Source organism: Rousettus aegyptiacus, unplaced genomic scaffold, assembly GCF_014176215.1.
Source record: "Rousettus aegyptiacus isolate mRouAeg1 unplaced genomic scaffold, mRouAeg1.p scaffold_m13_p_3, whole genome shotgun sequence".
In the NCBI taxonomy this organism is placed as follows: Eukaryota; Metazoa; Chordata; class Mammalia; order Chiroptera; family Pteropodidae; genus Rousettus; species Rousettus aegyptiacus.
In genome coordinates this window covers 75029863-75048041 of record NW_023416306.1, presented here as the reverse complement: position 1 = coordinate 75048041, position 18179 = coordinate 75029863, and the positions used below count along the sequence as shown (strand labels likewise).

Genomic DNA, 18179 nt, shown 5'->3' with positions numbered 1-18179 from the left:
ATGGAACCTTCCACTATTGAGCAGGCCTTTGCTGAATGAGTCATCGGGGCGGCTGCTTATTGGCTGAGGCCGCTGGAACCAGGGGATTGCCTGGCGCCGGCTGCAAGGACCTGCTTCATTCACAGAAAAGCTGTCTCGCTCGCTAGCCCTTTCATTCACACAAACGGCATTTCATTCACATTTTGCTGTTTTTGTCTGCTTCTAATGAAGATCACGGTTTGAGAATGATAGGGCATTTTTGCTTTAGATTTTGGGGGTGGGGACTTTGATAATCATCCCAACCATATATGGGGTGTGCATTTGCTGTTGCTATGCAAGCAAAGGGAAGGGAAAAGATGAGAGCTGTGCGCCTGCCCTGCTAGGCCTGCGGCCCTGGGTCTTGAGCCGCTGCCTCTCTGCACTCCTGTGTCCAGTAGCCGGCCCGCCATGAGTGGCCCTGATTACAGCTGCTCCACAGAGGTCTTCAAGGCTGGGTGCCTCATATGTCATATGTCTAGTCGTGGGTGTGAGAAGACTCAGGGTGACCTGATAACGTGCTAGAGGTAAATTCATTTGCTTGTATACAGGTAGCCGGAAACTTGGACAGGGAGCGTTTCACTGTGTTGGGCAGGCTATTTCAATGCATGACAAAGATGGCAGAGACCACCTTGACAGGGGTTATGGGTTTGAGACCCGCAGACCCTCTGGGGGCTGCCAATGCCCTGTTTTTTTAACTGAGAGGAATGAGGCCTGTGCGGATCTCTTGCAGCCCGAGTTTGACTCCTGCAAAAAAAAAAAAAAGGCTTCTTTTTTCCCCCTCCTGCGGATTTGATGTGTAATGAGAGCAACTGCATTTTTTTTTTCTCCCTTACTGCAGGGCTGCAAGCTGCAACTGAAGGGACATTGACATGTTATTTGTAGCGTTTCTTAGGCATTTTTCCAGAGCTTGAACACATTCAGTTGGAAGAAAGCTTCAAGCCCCTTTTTTGGAATGAATTTCTGGAGCCTGTTGCCATTCATCAAAGCACTCTTTTTTTCTTTTCTTTTCTTTCTTTCTTTTTTTTTTTTTTTTTGAAGTAGGTTTTTAACCCTGGCTGAGAAAGACTGCTGTAAATTAGCAGGGGAGAGACCCTAACCTGGCTCTGCGCATTAGTACAAATGCAGATTTGTTTGTTTGTTTGGAAGAACTGCATTGCCACAAAGACACTTGTCATGGCCGCTCTGTAGATTTGAAAAGAAGAAAGAAAAACCCAGAAAATTGGTATTTTATGTTCACTTGGGATTGATTATTTCTCTCTCTGTCTCTTGCTATTTAACAATTCCTGCTTGTTTTCCAAATCAGAATTCACGAAGATCCACTGAAGATCATATTCTTAGAAAGACTTCGTCACATTTTAACGCATCGCTGTCAGACACTTACAGGCTCACACAGATGGGCTGATGAGGAATAGAAAAGCCTAGCATAGAATAATGGGTTTCAGAAAGTTCATCTGACATCTGAAGAAACTGGATTTACTTCTGGCACAAATACTGAGTGGGGGGATGGGGAGGTGAAAAATCAAGGTTGGAAGGAAATATCTGGGAAGGTAAAAAAGGAAATTTGAGAATTGATTGGCTCTAATGTGCCTTTAGTGGGTGTATATGTGTGTTTTTTATCATCTTTTTTTTTTCTTTTCCTTTTTTTTTTTTTTTTTTTTTTTTTTTTTTTTGCTACAGGAAGTGATTTGCAGTGCTCACCGAGCCTTTGTTGAAAGGGTCTCCTCTCGGAGTGAGTCATGCTTTTGCTGTGAGCAGCCCCAAGCAGCTGGGCGCTCATCAGAGGAAACTATGACTTTTGCAAAGCGAGCGTGCCGCCCTCAGCAGCCGCGTCCGGGGCCGGGGCTGAGCGGCCGCGGCGGTGCGGGGTGTTAGCGGTGGGAAGTCGGCGCCTCTGTCCGCGCCCCAGACCCCGCCGCCGTCCCGGCCGCTGCGTCCGCCCCGGGGACCGCGGCTCGCTTGCTATGCGCGGCAGCCCGCGCCCGCGCCCGCACCTGCAGCGCCCGGCCGGATGCAGTGAGCCCACGGAGGGGCATGCTTCCACGCACCAAGTACAACCGTTTCAGGAATGACTCGGTGACATCGGTCGATGACCTTCTTCACAACCTGTCGGTGAGCGGCGGCGGCAAGGTCTCAGCGGCGCGCGCGGCCCCGGCGGCGGTCCCTTACCTGGTGTCCGGAGACGCGCTGCGCAAGGCGCCCGACGATGGCCCGGGTAGCCTGGGCCACCTGCTTCACAAGGTGTCCCACCTGAAACTCTCCAGCTCGGGCCTCCGCGGCCTGTCGGCGGCCAGGGAGCGGGCGGGCGCGCGGCTCTCGGGCAGCTGCAGCGCGCCCAGCCTGGCCGCCCCGGACGGCAGCGCGCCCCCCGGCCCCCGCGCCCCGGCCATGCGCGCCGCCAGGAAGGGCCGGCCCGGCGATGAGCCGCCGCCCCGCGCGCCCCCCGCCAGCGACCAGGTGCTGGGGGCTGGAGTCACCTACGTTGTCAAGGTAGGTGCAGGCTCAGGCAGCCGGGTGGGGATGCCAGAGTGCAGGGGCGTCCGCTACGGTGGTCCACTTGGAGGCCAGGAGGTGCGCACTCCTTAGCCAGCTCCCCTGGCAGCTGGGACAGGGCACCACAAACGCATCCGTTGCGCATCCATTGGGAGAAGGTTTAAAAACGGTTGTGACCTCACCCTGTCCTAGTTTCCTTTGGCCTCACTCCTTTGGCATGCCTTCGCCACCTTGCATTGCCATGTGTCTGGTCTGTCCCTCCCCCATACCCCACCCCCCCTTCATGGGCTCACATCCCTGGCAGCTGTGTGTCAGGCCTACCCAGGACACAGCGAACACACCTGGAAGAACTGGGCAGCTCCTGCGGTGAGAAATGCAGGTGGTGCCACTACTTCTGCTATGTTTGCCCCAGGCGGCAGGGTGGGTGGTTTCCTTCCCCCACAGCAAGAATTTCCAGCTCCTGGCCATGCCGGCCAAATGCTGTCTCGCTTTATATAAGACAGGCTGTACTTTCTTACCCAGAAAGATTTTCCTCGCTGTCTGCCTTTCATCCCATACCTACAGGTTTAGGTTTATAGTAGCAGGAAGAAAATTGAGGGCTGTTGCCCACCCCCATCCCCCACCCCCGACGGTAGTTTTCCGCTTAAGCAGGCTGAAGGGGGCTGAGCTTGTGGTGTCTGGAGCCACAGTCTGGAAAGGAGATTTTTCCTCCAACACAAAGAATTATAAAATCATGCCTGATGTGGTCTATAAAATTTCTCCCTTATGCAAGTATTTTGCGTTATTTAAGGAACAAATAACCAGCACTGACCAACTGTCCTGCCAGGCCACACACTTGTTTTGCCTTCAGGGAGCAGGGAGCTATATCACAGAGTTGGCTCTACAGCTGGGCAGACTTCCCAGACCAGGGGGAGAGGTCAGAGGTGCATTATTCCATCCTGGTTACCCCAAGGCATGACTTTTTATTTAAAGAGAAATGAGACATATCTATCCCCATGGTGTTGTCAATTGAGAAACCTGCATGACACCTGAGATCTGTGCGTCCTGGCTATAGATCCAATTTAAAAATTTAATAGACCACATCTTTGGGTAAAATGTTGTATCTGGGCAATTTTGGAACCAGAAATTAAAGGAAACAGTAACTTTGTAGATTATCTTTAACTACCTAAAAAGCACTGACAAAGGTACTTTGTACTCGTGAGTGTTAAAAATGGGGCCTCAAAGGCTGCCTTTTAATTTAATCTTCATCTTGGCCTCTGAAAATTGATTAATATATTTTACAAAAGGGATGTAAATTAGCATAAAATATGCACATTTGGTTGAGTTTATTATAAAACAAAATGAGTATTCTTTTTATATTCCTTCTTTAACATATATAACCAGGAGCCAAAAACAAAAAGAAAAAAACAAAACAAAACAAAACAAAAACCCTGCCAATTTTGAGGTTAAGCAGTGACACCACAATATAGCTAAAAAAAGAAAAAAAAAAAAAAAGAAAGCTTACATTTAAAATAGATAAATTGACCTTGGCAAAGCTTTCTATACCTATTATGTTGAAAGTAGAGAGTAGTTTTCAAATGGAGGGGAAATTATCAAACTTTTGCCTTTAAAGTTTTCCTTAAAAAAGTCATTCACTTGGATTAGTGCTTTGCTCTTGCTTTTTGAAGAATGAAGATAGTTCTAAAGGTTCTAAAAGGTTGTTGGGGCTGAGTAATGATGAACCACTAAAAGAAGTCTGCCCTGCTGGGCCATTTTGTTGGTGTAAGGTTGTGACATTCCACCAGAGCTACTCAAATAGGTAGAGGACTGAGTCTACTCAGAGCCTCCTGGGGTTTGGGTCACTGTGTTGTGCCTCAGCTAAAGGGTTGAGATGATCTGGGGCGCATAGCATAGCTAGTTAGTGGTCTGTCCTCAGTGGTAAATGATGGAGTCATATGAACACAAGCTTAGGCTGCCCCTGCGCCATTTGAAATCACACAGCAAAGATCAGATGCTAAAGGACAATTTCTTGTGCACATGTTTGATTTACAGGATCACGTGGCCCTCTGTTGGTAAACATTTCCACACTGCTTATTGAGTTTAAAACCATGAACATATTTTCTTGAAAAATCACAAAACTGAAAAAAATCTTAATTTGGTCTTTTTGCTGATTTGTGAATAGTTTTATTGGTATCCTTTTAAAGATCTCTAATAGAAAGGGCAATCTTTTAACATCACTGTACAATTCTAAAATCTAAAGAAAGGCTTAGGGTTTGGGAAAGAATTATTATTCTCTTTGATTTAAATTTATTTCTAAATTAAGGAAAACCCCAAAGCTTTTGATTTATCTGCAAAGCCATAGCCTGTATAATTATACATTTTATTCCTCATAGCAAACCCTATCTATAGACAATATTAGCATATTATACACAGATTTATTATTCAGAAATACTTCAACTTAATTCAATTACATGAAAGTGGAAACTGTAAAATATGGAAGGCTGGTGGGTTTTGACTGTTTAGGAAACATCAAGCTGTTGGAACAGTAGGTTGTAATGTTAATTAATGAGGGACATAAAATTTAAAAGTGGACAAGGTTCCTGAGCAGCAGTCGAATTCAAAGCTCAGAGTATGTTTTTTGTCCTTTATACCATCACTTGAGTCTGAGGCTTAGGACTACATGAGCTATACAAATGAGGAAGGCTAGACAAACATAGCCTCCAGGTTTGTACTGTTGTCCAGAGGCCTCACCACAACAACTTTGTAACCCTTCCCCCCACCCCCCCGCCAGGTATGCCTGATAGAGGGTTTTCGCTTTTGGTGACATGAAAGAGAAAAAAAAGAAAAAAAAATATTTCCTTGATAGTCAGAAAAGGAAAATCCAGCAACAAAGAACAATGATATTTTCATTACAATTCCATTTTGGAACTATTTTCAATTTGGACCTGTAAGGCTGACAGAAATACAAAGTATTGATTATGCTGTTGTTCACCTTCTAGTTCTATTGCCCGAGAATCTAAGCTGGCTAGGACCTGAAGTTTCTGTTGGGGCTGCTGCTGGTCTTTAGCAGGTTCTAAAGGTAATATTCAGGTACACCACACACTATACACACACCACACACACATACATACCACATACACACACTCACAATGGTACGACTTGTGATGATTTTGAACAGTGATTATTTTCTTTCTTGTTAGAAAATAGTAAATGTCGTATTTCCAGAAATACCTGATTATCATTCATATCTTTTATATTCATGTTTGAGAAAATAATTCTGAAAGATAAGCTACTGATGAAACTTCAGTCCTATAAAGAGTAACTTCTTGCTCCTCTCCCCACTTTGTTATCTTTGAGCATATGTCATATTTTTGAGGAAGATATGATAACTATCATTTAAGCAAAGTCTTAGTAATTGAAAATCTGGGTATCAGGTGCCTAGAAAGGGAGGACCAGTGGCTGCTTATCTTGGCAAGCTGGCATTTTCTTGAATCTTGTTACTTCTGCATGACCAGTACCTCTTGCTGGGATCAGCCTCCGCTCTTGCCAGGGCAGCTTGTGGCAGCTTAGTGCATCGATGAAGTTTCTGGCCTTTGGATTCTGGGCTCAGCCTGGCCTTGCTGCTGCACAACTGGTCTGGCAAGTTCTGTCACCTTCCAGTGTGTCTTAGGTTTCAAGCCATGATTCCAGGTTCCTGTAGGGAACTGTAGAGAAACCTAGAAGCCGGAAGGAGAACCATGGAGAAGGGAGAACTGAGGGGTGGAACAGGGGGTCCTCACTTTGTCATTAGGTCTCTCATGCCCCATCAGTATTGGAATATTTGGAACCCTCAAAGTAAAGACTTTCTGGGAAAAATGTTCAGAGCCCATTGTTATAATGCTGCCCATTTTAGACTTGAAGCCATCCTGGTGTGTCATCTGAATGTGTTGTTTTCCTAAAGTGAAAGCCCCTCAAAGGAGCCTTTCCTCACGTCTGTCCATTGAAGAGGAAGAAAAACAAGCAAAGAATTCATCCAAACTTTATCAGATTCCATTCAGTCTAATTGTTTGGCCATCTAGACTATGGATGATGTGTTTAATACTATTGCTTTATGCTTTGCAAATATTAAACATTGTTAATGTCCTTTGTCCAAATAGAAAACTTTTGTTTAAAAAAAAAAAGAAAAATCACAACACAGTTCTGCTCTGTTGAGAAAGAACTGGCCCTTAACCTGGTGTTCAGCAGAAATGCCACTAACTGGGGCCCTTGATGTTTTCCTTCGAAGAGGTAAAGCAATGAAAACATGACTGTTTTTAGCAGAATTTTTTGTGTGTGGAAGAGCCGACCCCCTTCTATGACAGATCACCCCTCCTGTGTTTGCACACTCTGGGACCACTGGCCATAGCATGTTGGACACTGAAGAGCCTTTACCTTCTAGGACTTGGCACATCCCCGCTTGCTTCCTTTCCTACTGGCCTCAGTTTGGACCTCTAAGCTTTCCCAGCAGACAGCTGCTGCTTAATCCATGTCCCCACAGCCCATTCAGCAGGAGAGAAGCCTGCCCCCAGGAGTCCTGGGTGGGGAAAGCGTGTAGGTGAACAGAAATTTGTTCCCAACACTGAATTATTTCTAAAAGGTGGGAATGATGAGAGGAAAAGCCTCAGGAGGCTAGGACCCATGTCGGCTGGGCCCTGGAGCCCCCAGAGAAACAGTCCCTGACATATTTGCAGTGTCACTCATCTGGTTCTTTTGTAAACCTTTTTTTTTAAAAAAATAAAGTAAAATAAAACGTAAGACTTTGTTATGGAGATTTTTCAAATGTACACACAACATATAAAACACATCAACATAAAACATAGTGAGACTAATCTAATGAGCCCACAAGCACCCAGCACCTAGCTTCAGCAGGTGTCAGCTAATGGCCATCAGCACCCCTTTACCCACCCATACCTGGTGGGAAATTTAGGCATTCTGTGTGTCTGTGGTCCATAATCCTAACCAGAGACAGAGGCCTCAGGAGGGAAAATAGATGTTTCTACATCATGGTGTGTCATTACTAAAATGGAAAACTCATATATATATATATATATATATATATATATATATATATATATATTTTTTTTTTTTTTTTTTAATTTATAAATTATAATTTACAGATGCAGTTTTCTCAATTTAAGACTTGCTTTCATGGAGTTTTAAAAAAGCATTTTGACGTGTGCTTCTATTTGTCGGCCTTGGGTAAAGTAGAGAGCAAAGATCAAGTAAGTATAGTACGACTGTAGCTGAGGCTGGGCCCCTATCAGAAAGGTGAGCTTTCAGTGGAAGATAAGAGGTGCTATTGGGCACCTGAATCTGTCCTGAGCTTACATTCTGAGAAATTCTATCTTTTGTGTACATCCATGTAACTGCTGGAAGCTGAGGTGATCTCCTGGAATATTGGTCTTCACACATTTGACTGTTAACCTGAGCCACCCCTGGCTTTTTCTGCCCACATCACCCATGCAGGACTCCTGCACACCTTCATAATGGTCTCTGGTTTGGAGACACTGCTTTTTAAAGGATTGTTCTTTGTGAGACCATGGTGGCTGCACTACCTAAAGAACTGGGTTGTGATTTTTCCACTGGAAGAAGCAACAGCCTTGCTCGATAGATAACAGCACTGTTTGCAGAGTGACTTATTAATTCACGTGGGAGAAGAAAATAAGATTCATCAAATGATGGCCAGGAGGGTGGGTTTTGATGTTCCAGTGCTGCCTAGATGCTCCTGTCCTCTTATTGTCTCTATTTTGACTCTTGTTTGTTTATCAATTTGGTTAAGACACTCAGGGCAGGAGTGTGCTGATAAATAGTTAACACCTGGCTCTGTAGTCAAAAAACATTATGATTTGCATTGTTTGCCAACTTTTGTGGTGTAAATAGTTACTACCCTGCTGCAGCTGGGAGAGGGGAAGGGACCTTGTTTTGCAGAGTCTTAACTCCAAGAGTGTAACGATAGTAAAATGTCATACAATTATTAGGAAGTGTTGTGTTTTGAGTACTTATTATCTTTTTTAAAAAATACATCTCTTACAGACTTCCTTCTTAGGTCTCGTGTGCCTTAAAACAGCCTCTCTCCAAGCATCTATTTTCTCTCATACCTCTTCCATCCTTGTTTCACTTCCTCTCCTAATTTACACAGACAGGCGACAACTGACTTCTCCCAATCTATGCACAGTGTCTGGAAGAGGTTCCTCAGCGACCCCTTAATTATAAAACCTAAAACTCCATTTCGCTTCTTTTTCTACTCCTTCCCCCTCCCCACAGCAGCTGGTGCTGCTGGCCCACAGCATCTCTCCCAGACTCCAGCATCTGTTGTAGAGATTTTCCTCTTTAGTTTTTGTGCAGCCTTCTTTTCTTCTCGTTTCTAATTCCAGATTGTTTGTGAACAGTCTTACCTCTCCATTCATCCATTCATTATTTTGTTCTTTCAGTAATATGCTAATCAATTATTTCAATTAGTGATGATTGAGCTTATTGAGTAAGCCTGTGGTAGAAGATAGGGATATATAGATGAATTAAACAGACATGCCTCCTGCTGTTTTGATGCTAATGGGGAGACAGATAAGAGAAAATACTGGGGGACCATGCTGGTGGTGGGATGTGGAAGTCAAAGATGGCTTCTCTGAGAAGATGATATCGAAATGGAACCTCAAATGGTGAGTAGAAATTACCCAGGAAGATGGGTAAGATATGTGTGCAAATGTGCTAGTTCATGAGTACGTGAGGGGAGCTCACATACAGAGGAAATAGAAACTCAGTATCCAGTAAGCTGGAATGTATTGAGTTTGGGAGGTTGGTGGGGGTGGGGTTCTAACAGGGAGGCCAGCACCAGGCAAATGCAGTGGGAAGTCACTAGATGTTTTCTGAAAAATTATTCTATTTTCTATGTGGAGAACAGATTAGAAAAGCAGGAATGAAAGTAGGGGCAATTAGGAGACAATCAGGAGGGATGATGGTGACTTGGACCAGTGTCTACACTGAGCTCAGATCTGGATTTCTTACTGTCTATGCAACAGGTCCTCCTACTGTTTCATGGGTCCCTTAAGTGAAGTGTGCCTCAAAGTGAATTCATGACCTCTCCCACTTGCGTTCTGTTCCCTAGTTCATGGAGTCACTGTTTGTCCCCTTCCCAATCCAGGACTGCACAGCAGTCCTTGAGTACCTCCTTTTCCTAAACCCATCACATCTATTCAATCACTAAACTCACATTTTTACTCAACAGAGTTTCAAATCTTCCGTCTTTTGCTTTCCTTTTGTCTTAATTCATGCATTCACCACTTTTTGCTGTGATTATTACAAAAAACTAACCGGTTTTCAGATTATCGCTTTGGGAAAGTCTCTTTTTAAAAATTTGATAAAACAATATGATACAGTTTCACTGAAATGTCTCAAAGTTCCTCCTCAACTCCCCTTCCGATACGCCTAATATGTTTTCTCTCAGAGATAATCACCATCAACTGTTTGCTATTTATATTTCCAGATGCATATGTATATTCTTTCTTCCTTCCTTTTTATCTTTTTTTTTCTTTCTGTTACATACAGCAAAGCATGCTACATATATTGCTCTGTGACTTGCTCTTTTCACTTAGTATGCCATGGAAATCTTTCAGATTAGTACCTATAATTCTGCTCCATTCTTTTTGGCATTTGCTTAATATTCAAATATATGGATGTGCTAATAGTTATTCAAACAGTTCCCTATTGTTAGACATGTAGATAGTTTCCAATTTCTCACAGATAATAAAATAATGAACATTCTTCTACATGCATCTTTCCACTTAGGAAAATATTTTTGCCTGTATGTACAATAAGTTTTAGCTAATATTAATCCTCTTCTTATTCCTCTGGCAAGACCTGGATACAATAATAATTCTATTGGTAAGGTCACTTTCTCACTCCTGGCTACAGAGTGAGGCCTTCTATACTCAACCACTGAGAAGGACAGTTACTATGATGTACACTTTTACGAGTTAAGAAAAATTTCCTACAAGTCTAGTTTTCCAAATTAAAGAAAAAATCCGGACTGGTTGTTGAAGTTTTTCAAGGTCTTTTCAGCATCTAGTGAGATAAATATACATTTTTCACCCCTTTTCTGTTAATGTGGTGAATCATTTCTCTTTGTAAAATACGTGTCTTATCTTCCTAATTAAAAGCTCTGTTGCCAGCTTTCCTCATGGAATTCAGTCCAAACTCCTCGCTATGAGATGCACGCTTTTATAGTTCGCACTTCATCCCTTGTCCCCTTCCCCCTAACAGTACATCGTGTGAAACACCTCGTTTTTCCCCAAACCAGTTGCCTTTTGGGCCTTAGATAAAATCTCCTGCTGTTGGCCCCTCACTCCACCCTAACTTCACCCAGAATAGAGAGAGCTCTGTCAGCTCTCAAGACCCAGCAGCTGTTCCTTCTGTCTCTCTCATGAGGGCAGAGTTAGTGGTCACTCTGCAGGATCTCCACAGCTCTGTGGATTCGCCTTTCTTATCATCAATTCAATCCACACTATCCACGCAGGTCATAGTATAAGGCCATGACCTGGAGGAAAGGTGGTCAGCAGTCCTTCCCAAGCCTTCCCTGGGGAAAGAGCCTGTGACAAACACTTAAGATGTACCGATGGAGGAGTAGAGATGATTGTAGGACACTGGTCAGGAGAGTGACCTCTGGGCCTATTTATATATTGGTGATGAAGAATGTAACTCCAAAGAGGCACATTTTGAACACCGTTCTCTTTAAAAGCTCCTTAATAATTGTTCATTCTGTGAAATGGTATTCATGACAAAGCCCACCCAAAGTCTTTACAGGCTATTCTATAGATTAGAAAGAAGCATCGTTAGCGGACCCATGAATTCTGTTTTTTTTTTTTTCTTTTTTTCTTGGCCTTTCTTTTTAACGCTAATTGTAGGAGGTTTTCAACAAGAGAATCAACTTTAATGAGAGCCATGAGCAATTATTATTAAGTTAAAATATTGTATAGCTAGATTTCACCAGGATGTTTCCAAACAGAAAGCTAAACGCCTGAACACTCCCTCATACCCCCACCTCTAATTAAAGCACAAGGACTTATGAAAAAGAATGGGGGAAATGAATGTATCAGTAATTGTTTTTTAAGGGTTCTATTACATACTTTGTCCTTGGTATTGTAGATTGTGAAAGAGGTGCAGGATGATTTTACAAAAGGAACTTGAAATCCAACTGAGCAGGAAAAGTTGTTCCATTTTAAAAAGAAAAAAAAAATCATGTTCAATAAGGTGCTAATGACCAGGTGAGAGAGCCATGGGGGGCTGGAGTTATCAGGAAAGGCTTCACAGAAGGGTAGGAGTTTTTCTGAGTCCTGAAAGACAGTACAGATCTGGGGAAGTGGAGAGAGAATGTTGAAGCCAGGGGAATCCAAGTGAGAATCGCTCTGGAGGTGGCTGTGGGTATGGCGTTAGCCTAGGGGATGGGAAAGGCATTCTACTGCAGACCAACCACAGTCAGAGGGAAGTGCAGTCAGCTGCCGTAGGTAAGTCACATACATGGGCTGTAGCCTCTTAGTGTAGACATACTCCATGTTTAATGGAGGGACCAGTTCAGTACTGGCCCTTGTTTTATTGTACTTGATGACCTTTCTACATCTGGCTGACATTTTGCAGGACTGATATCCTTCCTTATCAGATGACAGTCCTTAAAGGAGCTGAAGTATGTTTCCCTTAGGTGTCTCTTCTCCAAGCTAAACTCTTCTCATTCTGTCAACAGTCTTGATCTCACTATCTCCTGGATTCTCTTATCTGTTTACATCCTAGTTTGTAAATTACATTTAAGAGACTGCTCATGTACAGAATTTGGTGGAATTGCAGTTCTGGCTTCTGTTGGTATACATTCTATTTTTGAAGTTTGTCCTGTCATAAGAATAATTTGGGTCTTAGTTCATGTGCTTACACTACTGAGATATAAATTCATCTTTGTCTATGATACAGCTGCTCCGTTTTCCAAGAAAGGATGATAGGGCTTTCTTTATGGCATGTTCATGATGATCTACAAGCAGTGTTATTGATGAGTTTTAGAATCACACTTTTTTTTTTAATCAAAAGGCTCAATGTAGACTCGCTTCTACCATCCATTCTACCATCCATAGCCTAATGACCTACTATAGGCCACTCAACTGCTGTGAGTTTCCAGAGTCATCAGCCTCTGTTATCAAAACTCAGAACTGCAATTGAGAAGGCCAGTGGAGTTGTCATTGGGAATAATGCCACCCATGAAAAGAAGTAAATGGCCCACCATGGAATTGTGAAATGAGTTCCAGTGCATTCATACCATCTAGTGTGAATATGCAGCCATTTAAAACGGTGAATTAGAGTATTATTACTGTTGACTGGAAAAGATTTTTCACAAGGCATTGTTGGGTGAGAAGAGCATGATGCAATGTATATATAGTATGAACCCATTATTGTAACAGAAACAAGTACAGAAATGTTTGTATATATCTACAACAGCCTCCTCTAGGCAATTGACCAGATATCATGCAGGAAATCAGCAAGGATATACAAAACATAATCAACCAACATAATCTAGTGACATAAAGAGAATGCTCCATGAAACCACAGCAAAATAAACATTCTTATCAAGTACCCATGGAACATCCACCATGATAGCCTATATTTTGAACCATAAAACAAATTTAACCAAATTTAAAATATAGTTAACCTTTGAACAACATGGGTTTGAACTTCAAGGGTTAATAAATACTATAGATGTATTTCCTCTTTCTTTATGATTTTCTTAGTATTTTCTTTTCTTTAGCTTACTTTGTTGTAAGAATGAGGCATAACATTCAACATAGCATATAACATAAAATGTGTGTAATTGTTTGTTATCAGTAAGGCTTCTGGTCAATAGTAGGCTATTAGTTAGGTTTTTGGGGAGTCCAAAGGTATACATGGGTTTTTGAATGTGTGGTGGGCTGGTGCCTCCAACCTCCGTGTTGTTCAGGAGTCAACTGTAATTGGTGTTCTCTGACCACAATGGATTCAAATTAGAAATCAATAAGAACAGGCAACAGGAAAATCTCAAACACTTGGGTAAACAACATGCCTATAAATATCTCATGTAACAAAAGAAACACAAAGGAATTAAAAAATACATGGAATTGAATAAAAATGAAGCTACAACATATCAAAACATGTGGAATGCAACTAGAACCATGCTTAGAGGGAAATTTATAGCCACAAATGCTTTCACTGGAAAAAAAATAAGTTCTCTGACCAGTAATCTAAGTGTTTCTCAAAACACTAAAAAAGAGCAAAATAGAACCAAAGCAAACAATAGGAGGTAAATAACAAAGATAAAAGCAGAAATCATTGACATGAGAAACAGAAAGTCAATGAAACAAAAATCAGATTCTTTGAAAAAATTAATAAGATTAAGAAACCAGCAAGAGTGACAAAGATAAAGAGAGAAGATACAAATCCCCAATAACAGGAATGAAATAGGGGCAATCTTAACAGATCTTGTAGCCATAATAAGGCTTCCAAAACAGCCTGGCCCTATTCTCAGTTGTTCTTGTCCAAACCACAGTTGATGGGTGCTTCCCAGGAGCAAGGAGAATGAGGCAGGCTCTGGGCAAAGGGACTGTGGCACTAACATCCAGATACAGTTTGGTCCAATCAATTGAAGCCTGGCATTGAGACTGGGGCCCTAAACTTAGTGGGTCAGCAGGAAGATGTTGGACTGGGGTCTCGGCTGTTGGCGCTAAGCCTGCAAGGAATTCAGTTGCGTGGAGAGGAGTTAAGCCAACCATTGGGGGCCATCTAGTCCAATAATTTATTTATTTTTGTGGTGAGGAAGGTGGAGAAAACTAATTCTCAAGGGGAAAGAATGCATTTCCTAGGACCAAGCAGCAAGTCTAGTGTCAGAGGGTAAGAGTGTAAATAGTGACGCATTAGAACAAAAAAGGGTAGGTCAACTTGGCCTTCTTCACGCGTTAGCTAAAACTTGGCTTCAGCTGTAATACCAATGTGTATCTTTGGAATATTTCTTCCCTCTTTTCCTTTGACTTTGAATAGCAGATGTGGCCTATCACATTGCTGTGATTTTTCAGATGAAACGAAGCACAGTGGTTTACTTTTAACCAAACCCCATTCATACTTCCTCTCTGACTCAGCTTCCATGTCATAAATGAGGCGGATGACACACGCCACCGGGTGACATTTATAAAGGCATCCTTGCTCTTTTGATGAAAGCCTATATGGCATTTGTATTAATACGATTTTCTCAGTGAAATGAAAGATTAAGAGAGAATTGTTGCACTGGCTGAGGAAACTTAGACATAGGGTTCAGATGTAACCAAATGGCTAATTTCTTCCCTGTATGGGAGTTAAAAAAAATCTGACAAAAGAAATAGGAAACTAGAAGTGGGTAATCATCTCTTTCAATACCCAACCCATTTATTCACACAAGACTGTACACTCCTTACATACTTTTGTGCCCACTGCACTGAAAACACATTTCTGGTTTCACTCTTCACACAGGTATCTCTGGGTTCTCTGGACATGTGAGCAACTTTACTTAACTCTTAATCTTCCATTTTCCTCAAGTGATGTCTACTGTATGGAGGTTCACCTGAGGCCCAAGTCCCTTGTATAAAATGGGGATGACTGCAGCACCGTCTTCATAGGGTCATCAAGAGGAGTCAAATAAATGAACATTTGTATGTAATTGGCACAGTGTCTGGCAGGTGGCAGACACTTACTGAAGTTTCACTTTTTACACCTTCTATGGCCTTACTGTTGAACTCAGAGCTACCTTCTCCAAAGTTCCTTGACTCAGGGCCTACCTCCATTTTCAAAGAGGCTCATTATTTCTGTGCTTTATTTGAGAGAGAAAGTACTGTCATATCACAGGGTTGTGACTCCAACTCTGTGTCATAACTCATGTGAGTTCATTCCAGGAAATGTGATGGTGCAGTGCCATTCTTGGTGCCAGTGAGGTAGACATGCGTTTGAGACACGGTGGGATAAAAGCTGAAAGTGATTGGTGTTCTTCCTGGCCCCTATTTTGGGGTCTTAGCCTCACACCTTCCGCAAATTATCTTTGAGGCTGCAGCAGGAACAGCATGGTCCTGTCATGAAGGGCGAGGGACAAGGTAGTTACCAGCAGCTGGATTTGAGGTTTTTTGGGAGGGAGAAGCATTGATGTTGGAAACAGACTATGTTGGGGGTGTATGGTGTCTGTGCATCCACAGTTTCCAGTGTCAGTGTCAAAGTCGATGGATATTGATAAAGAGTTTGCCATAGGTGCCCTATAAGCCAGTGATGAGAAGCTGAGATGTTATAGGGCTGAAAACAACATTTATTGTAATGCCAGGTTATTCTGGTGGGTTGATTATAAACAATTTTAATTCTTTGATGTTTGTATTTTCAGATTTTTGTACTCAACAGATACTGTTTACCAGAAAAAGATGAGCATTAAAAACAAAGTAATTTTAAGAGCTCTCTTAGAAGCAATGATCTTTTATTCTTTTTATTGAGTACATATTAGACCATGCAACCTTAAGTGTTCAGCTCAGTGAGCACATACACACACATCACACCCACATAAACACTTGACCAAGATCTAAAGTATATTACCAGGCCCCACTAGGCTCCATCATGCTTCAACCAATGAGCAACCTTCCAAGGCTATTCACTATTCTGACCTCTGCAACCATTGATTAGTTTATATCCATGACCTTTTAAATGAAACAAAACAAAACGAAACAAAACTAAACTAAAAATATTGGCCAAATTAGTACAATTAAGTACAACTCATTCCTCTAGTGTAGATAGTAATGTTGCAATTAATTCGAGATTATTTTCAGAGAAAATTTTATAAATATAAAACTTTAATAATACAAAATATGATTCTGTATAAAGGAGATTAGGTAAATTAATTGGTGAAATCTAGAGTTTTCCTTTTCTCAAATATATATACACACTCATAAAAAATAAGGTTAACTTTAGCATCACTAAATCAAGTCACTAAATTGATTTGGAACTTAAAATTATTTAATCGTTATACCAGATAGAATTACATATACGATGTTATCTATTGTGGAGAATGGGTGTGGTTGACTTGAAAATTTTGCGAGATAGTGCTGTTGAATACAAACGTTTGTGGTGGACTTGCTAAGGTGATTAGGTCACAGCTAAGTTTAACAATGCTAGAAAATATTTCAAACATAAAAATTCTGGGGCAGAATTTTGCTTGAATTTAAAGTTGCCACACATTCTATAAGTTGATGACATTCAAACCCTGTGATAGCATGGGTAGTAGTGCTTACATGTGCTCAGGTGCACTGGTTACCATTGGGGTTTTGGATGAAAGGAGCGAAGTTCACAGCCTTCTCTGAGCCTTGGGTTCTCACCTGTTGTTGATGAGACTCAGGCAGGAATTTGTTTATAGTGTACTTTACACCCCACATCTTTAACCCTGATTTCTCCAAGAATAATTCATCACACGTGGCCTCCTGTGATAGAATCTGAAGCCATTCAAGTCACTAAGAGTTGGCTCCACTAACAAAATTCTAGAAATAGAATCATTGACTATTATTGCAAATCCAGAAGTCTGTGCACAACTTAATGAATATGCATACTTTCAGTTCATAATGTTTAGTTTTCTTTTATGAAAGCAATACATGGTAATTGCAGAAAATGTAGAAAATAGAGAAAAGCATAAAGGAAGATAACTATAATCACTTATAATCACAATCTTCCATGATAACTTTTTAAAAAATTTCCATGATTTTTTTCATTCCTTATTTTCATTTATGCAAAATTGAGATCAGGCTCAATGATTTTCCATATCTTTAACTATTTTTGGAAGACATGATTTTTAATGGTTACATAATATTCTGTCCCATTAGTGTATTATAATTTACTTAAACACTTGTATTTTGAATATTTAGGCTGTTCCAATATTTATCATTAGAAATATTGAGTATTCAGTTATTCATTAATTTAGTCAATAAATTACACTGAGTTTATATAATATGTCAGGTCCTGTACAGGTGCTGAAGATGTAGTTGGGGATAAAAAAACAGATATAGTCTCTGCCTTTTTGGCACAGCTTACATTCTGGTGAGAAAGTCAGAAACTGAATAATTAAAAAACTGATCAAGTAATTAAAAAGTGCAACTATGCCCAGAATAGCCAAAACAATCTTGATAAGGAAGAACAAAATTAGAGGACTCACATTTTCCAATTTCAAGACAATATGATACTGGCCTAAGTATAGGGATATTGTAAATGAAAAGGTGGCTACCTGGCAGACTTGACCAGCTTAATAACTGAAAGTAACCACACAGATGTTCTGATCATAAAAATTCCTAACCGAGCAGGTTATAATTGGAAGCTGTGTCCTAGCCCTATATGATGGATTAATCTTTACCTTGAGCAAGCCCTGTATGTTGTTTTTGTGCACCTAAGATAACATACTTAAGATCTCAGAATGATCCCTTCTCCAGACCTCTAGAGATGAACACCCTGGGAAGAAATGACCTCGACGTTTCTCATTGTTATCTTTTATCCACATGTCTCTGTAAACTAACTATGTTCAATATTAACTGTCCTGCACCCAGCAATGTAAAAGAAATATGTATTTCTGCACTTGCTTTTTGTCCAATCCTAGACTTTTCTACGCTTTGCCTTCTCCCACCTTCTTA

General features: G+C 41.4%; 1 protein-coding gene across 6 annotated transcripts in view; it reads left to right on the top strand.

Moving 5' to 3' along the window:
• The first annotated feature begins 397 nt into the window (after positions 1-397).
• SHC3 (SHC adaptor protein 3) overlaps positions 398-18179 on the top strand; it is a 148916-nt gene continuing 131134 nt past the window's right edge. For 4 of the 6 annotated variants that reach the window (XM_016133436.2, XM_036238635.1, XM_036238633.1 and 1 more), the window contains exons 1-2: positions 399-542; positions 1696-2505. In XM_016133436.2, the coding sequence (XP_015988922.2) occupies positions 2050-2505 (456 nt within the window). In that variant the 5' untranslated portion in view covers positions 399-542; positions 1696-2049. Of the gene's footprint in view, positions 543-939; positions 1566-1695; positions 2506-18179 lie in introns of those variants that run through there. The other 2 variants (XM_036238631.1, XM_036238632.1) reach the window with 2 other exon arrangements.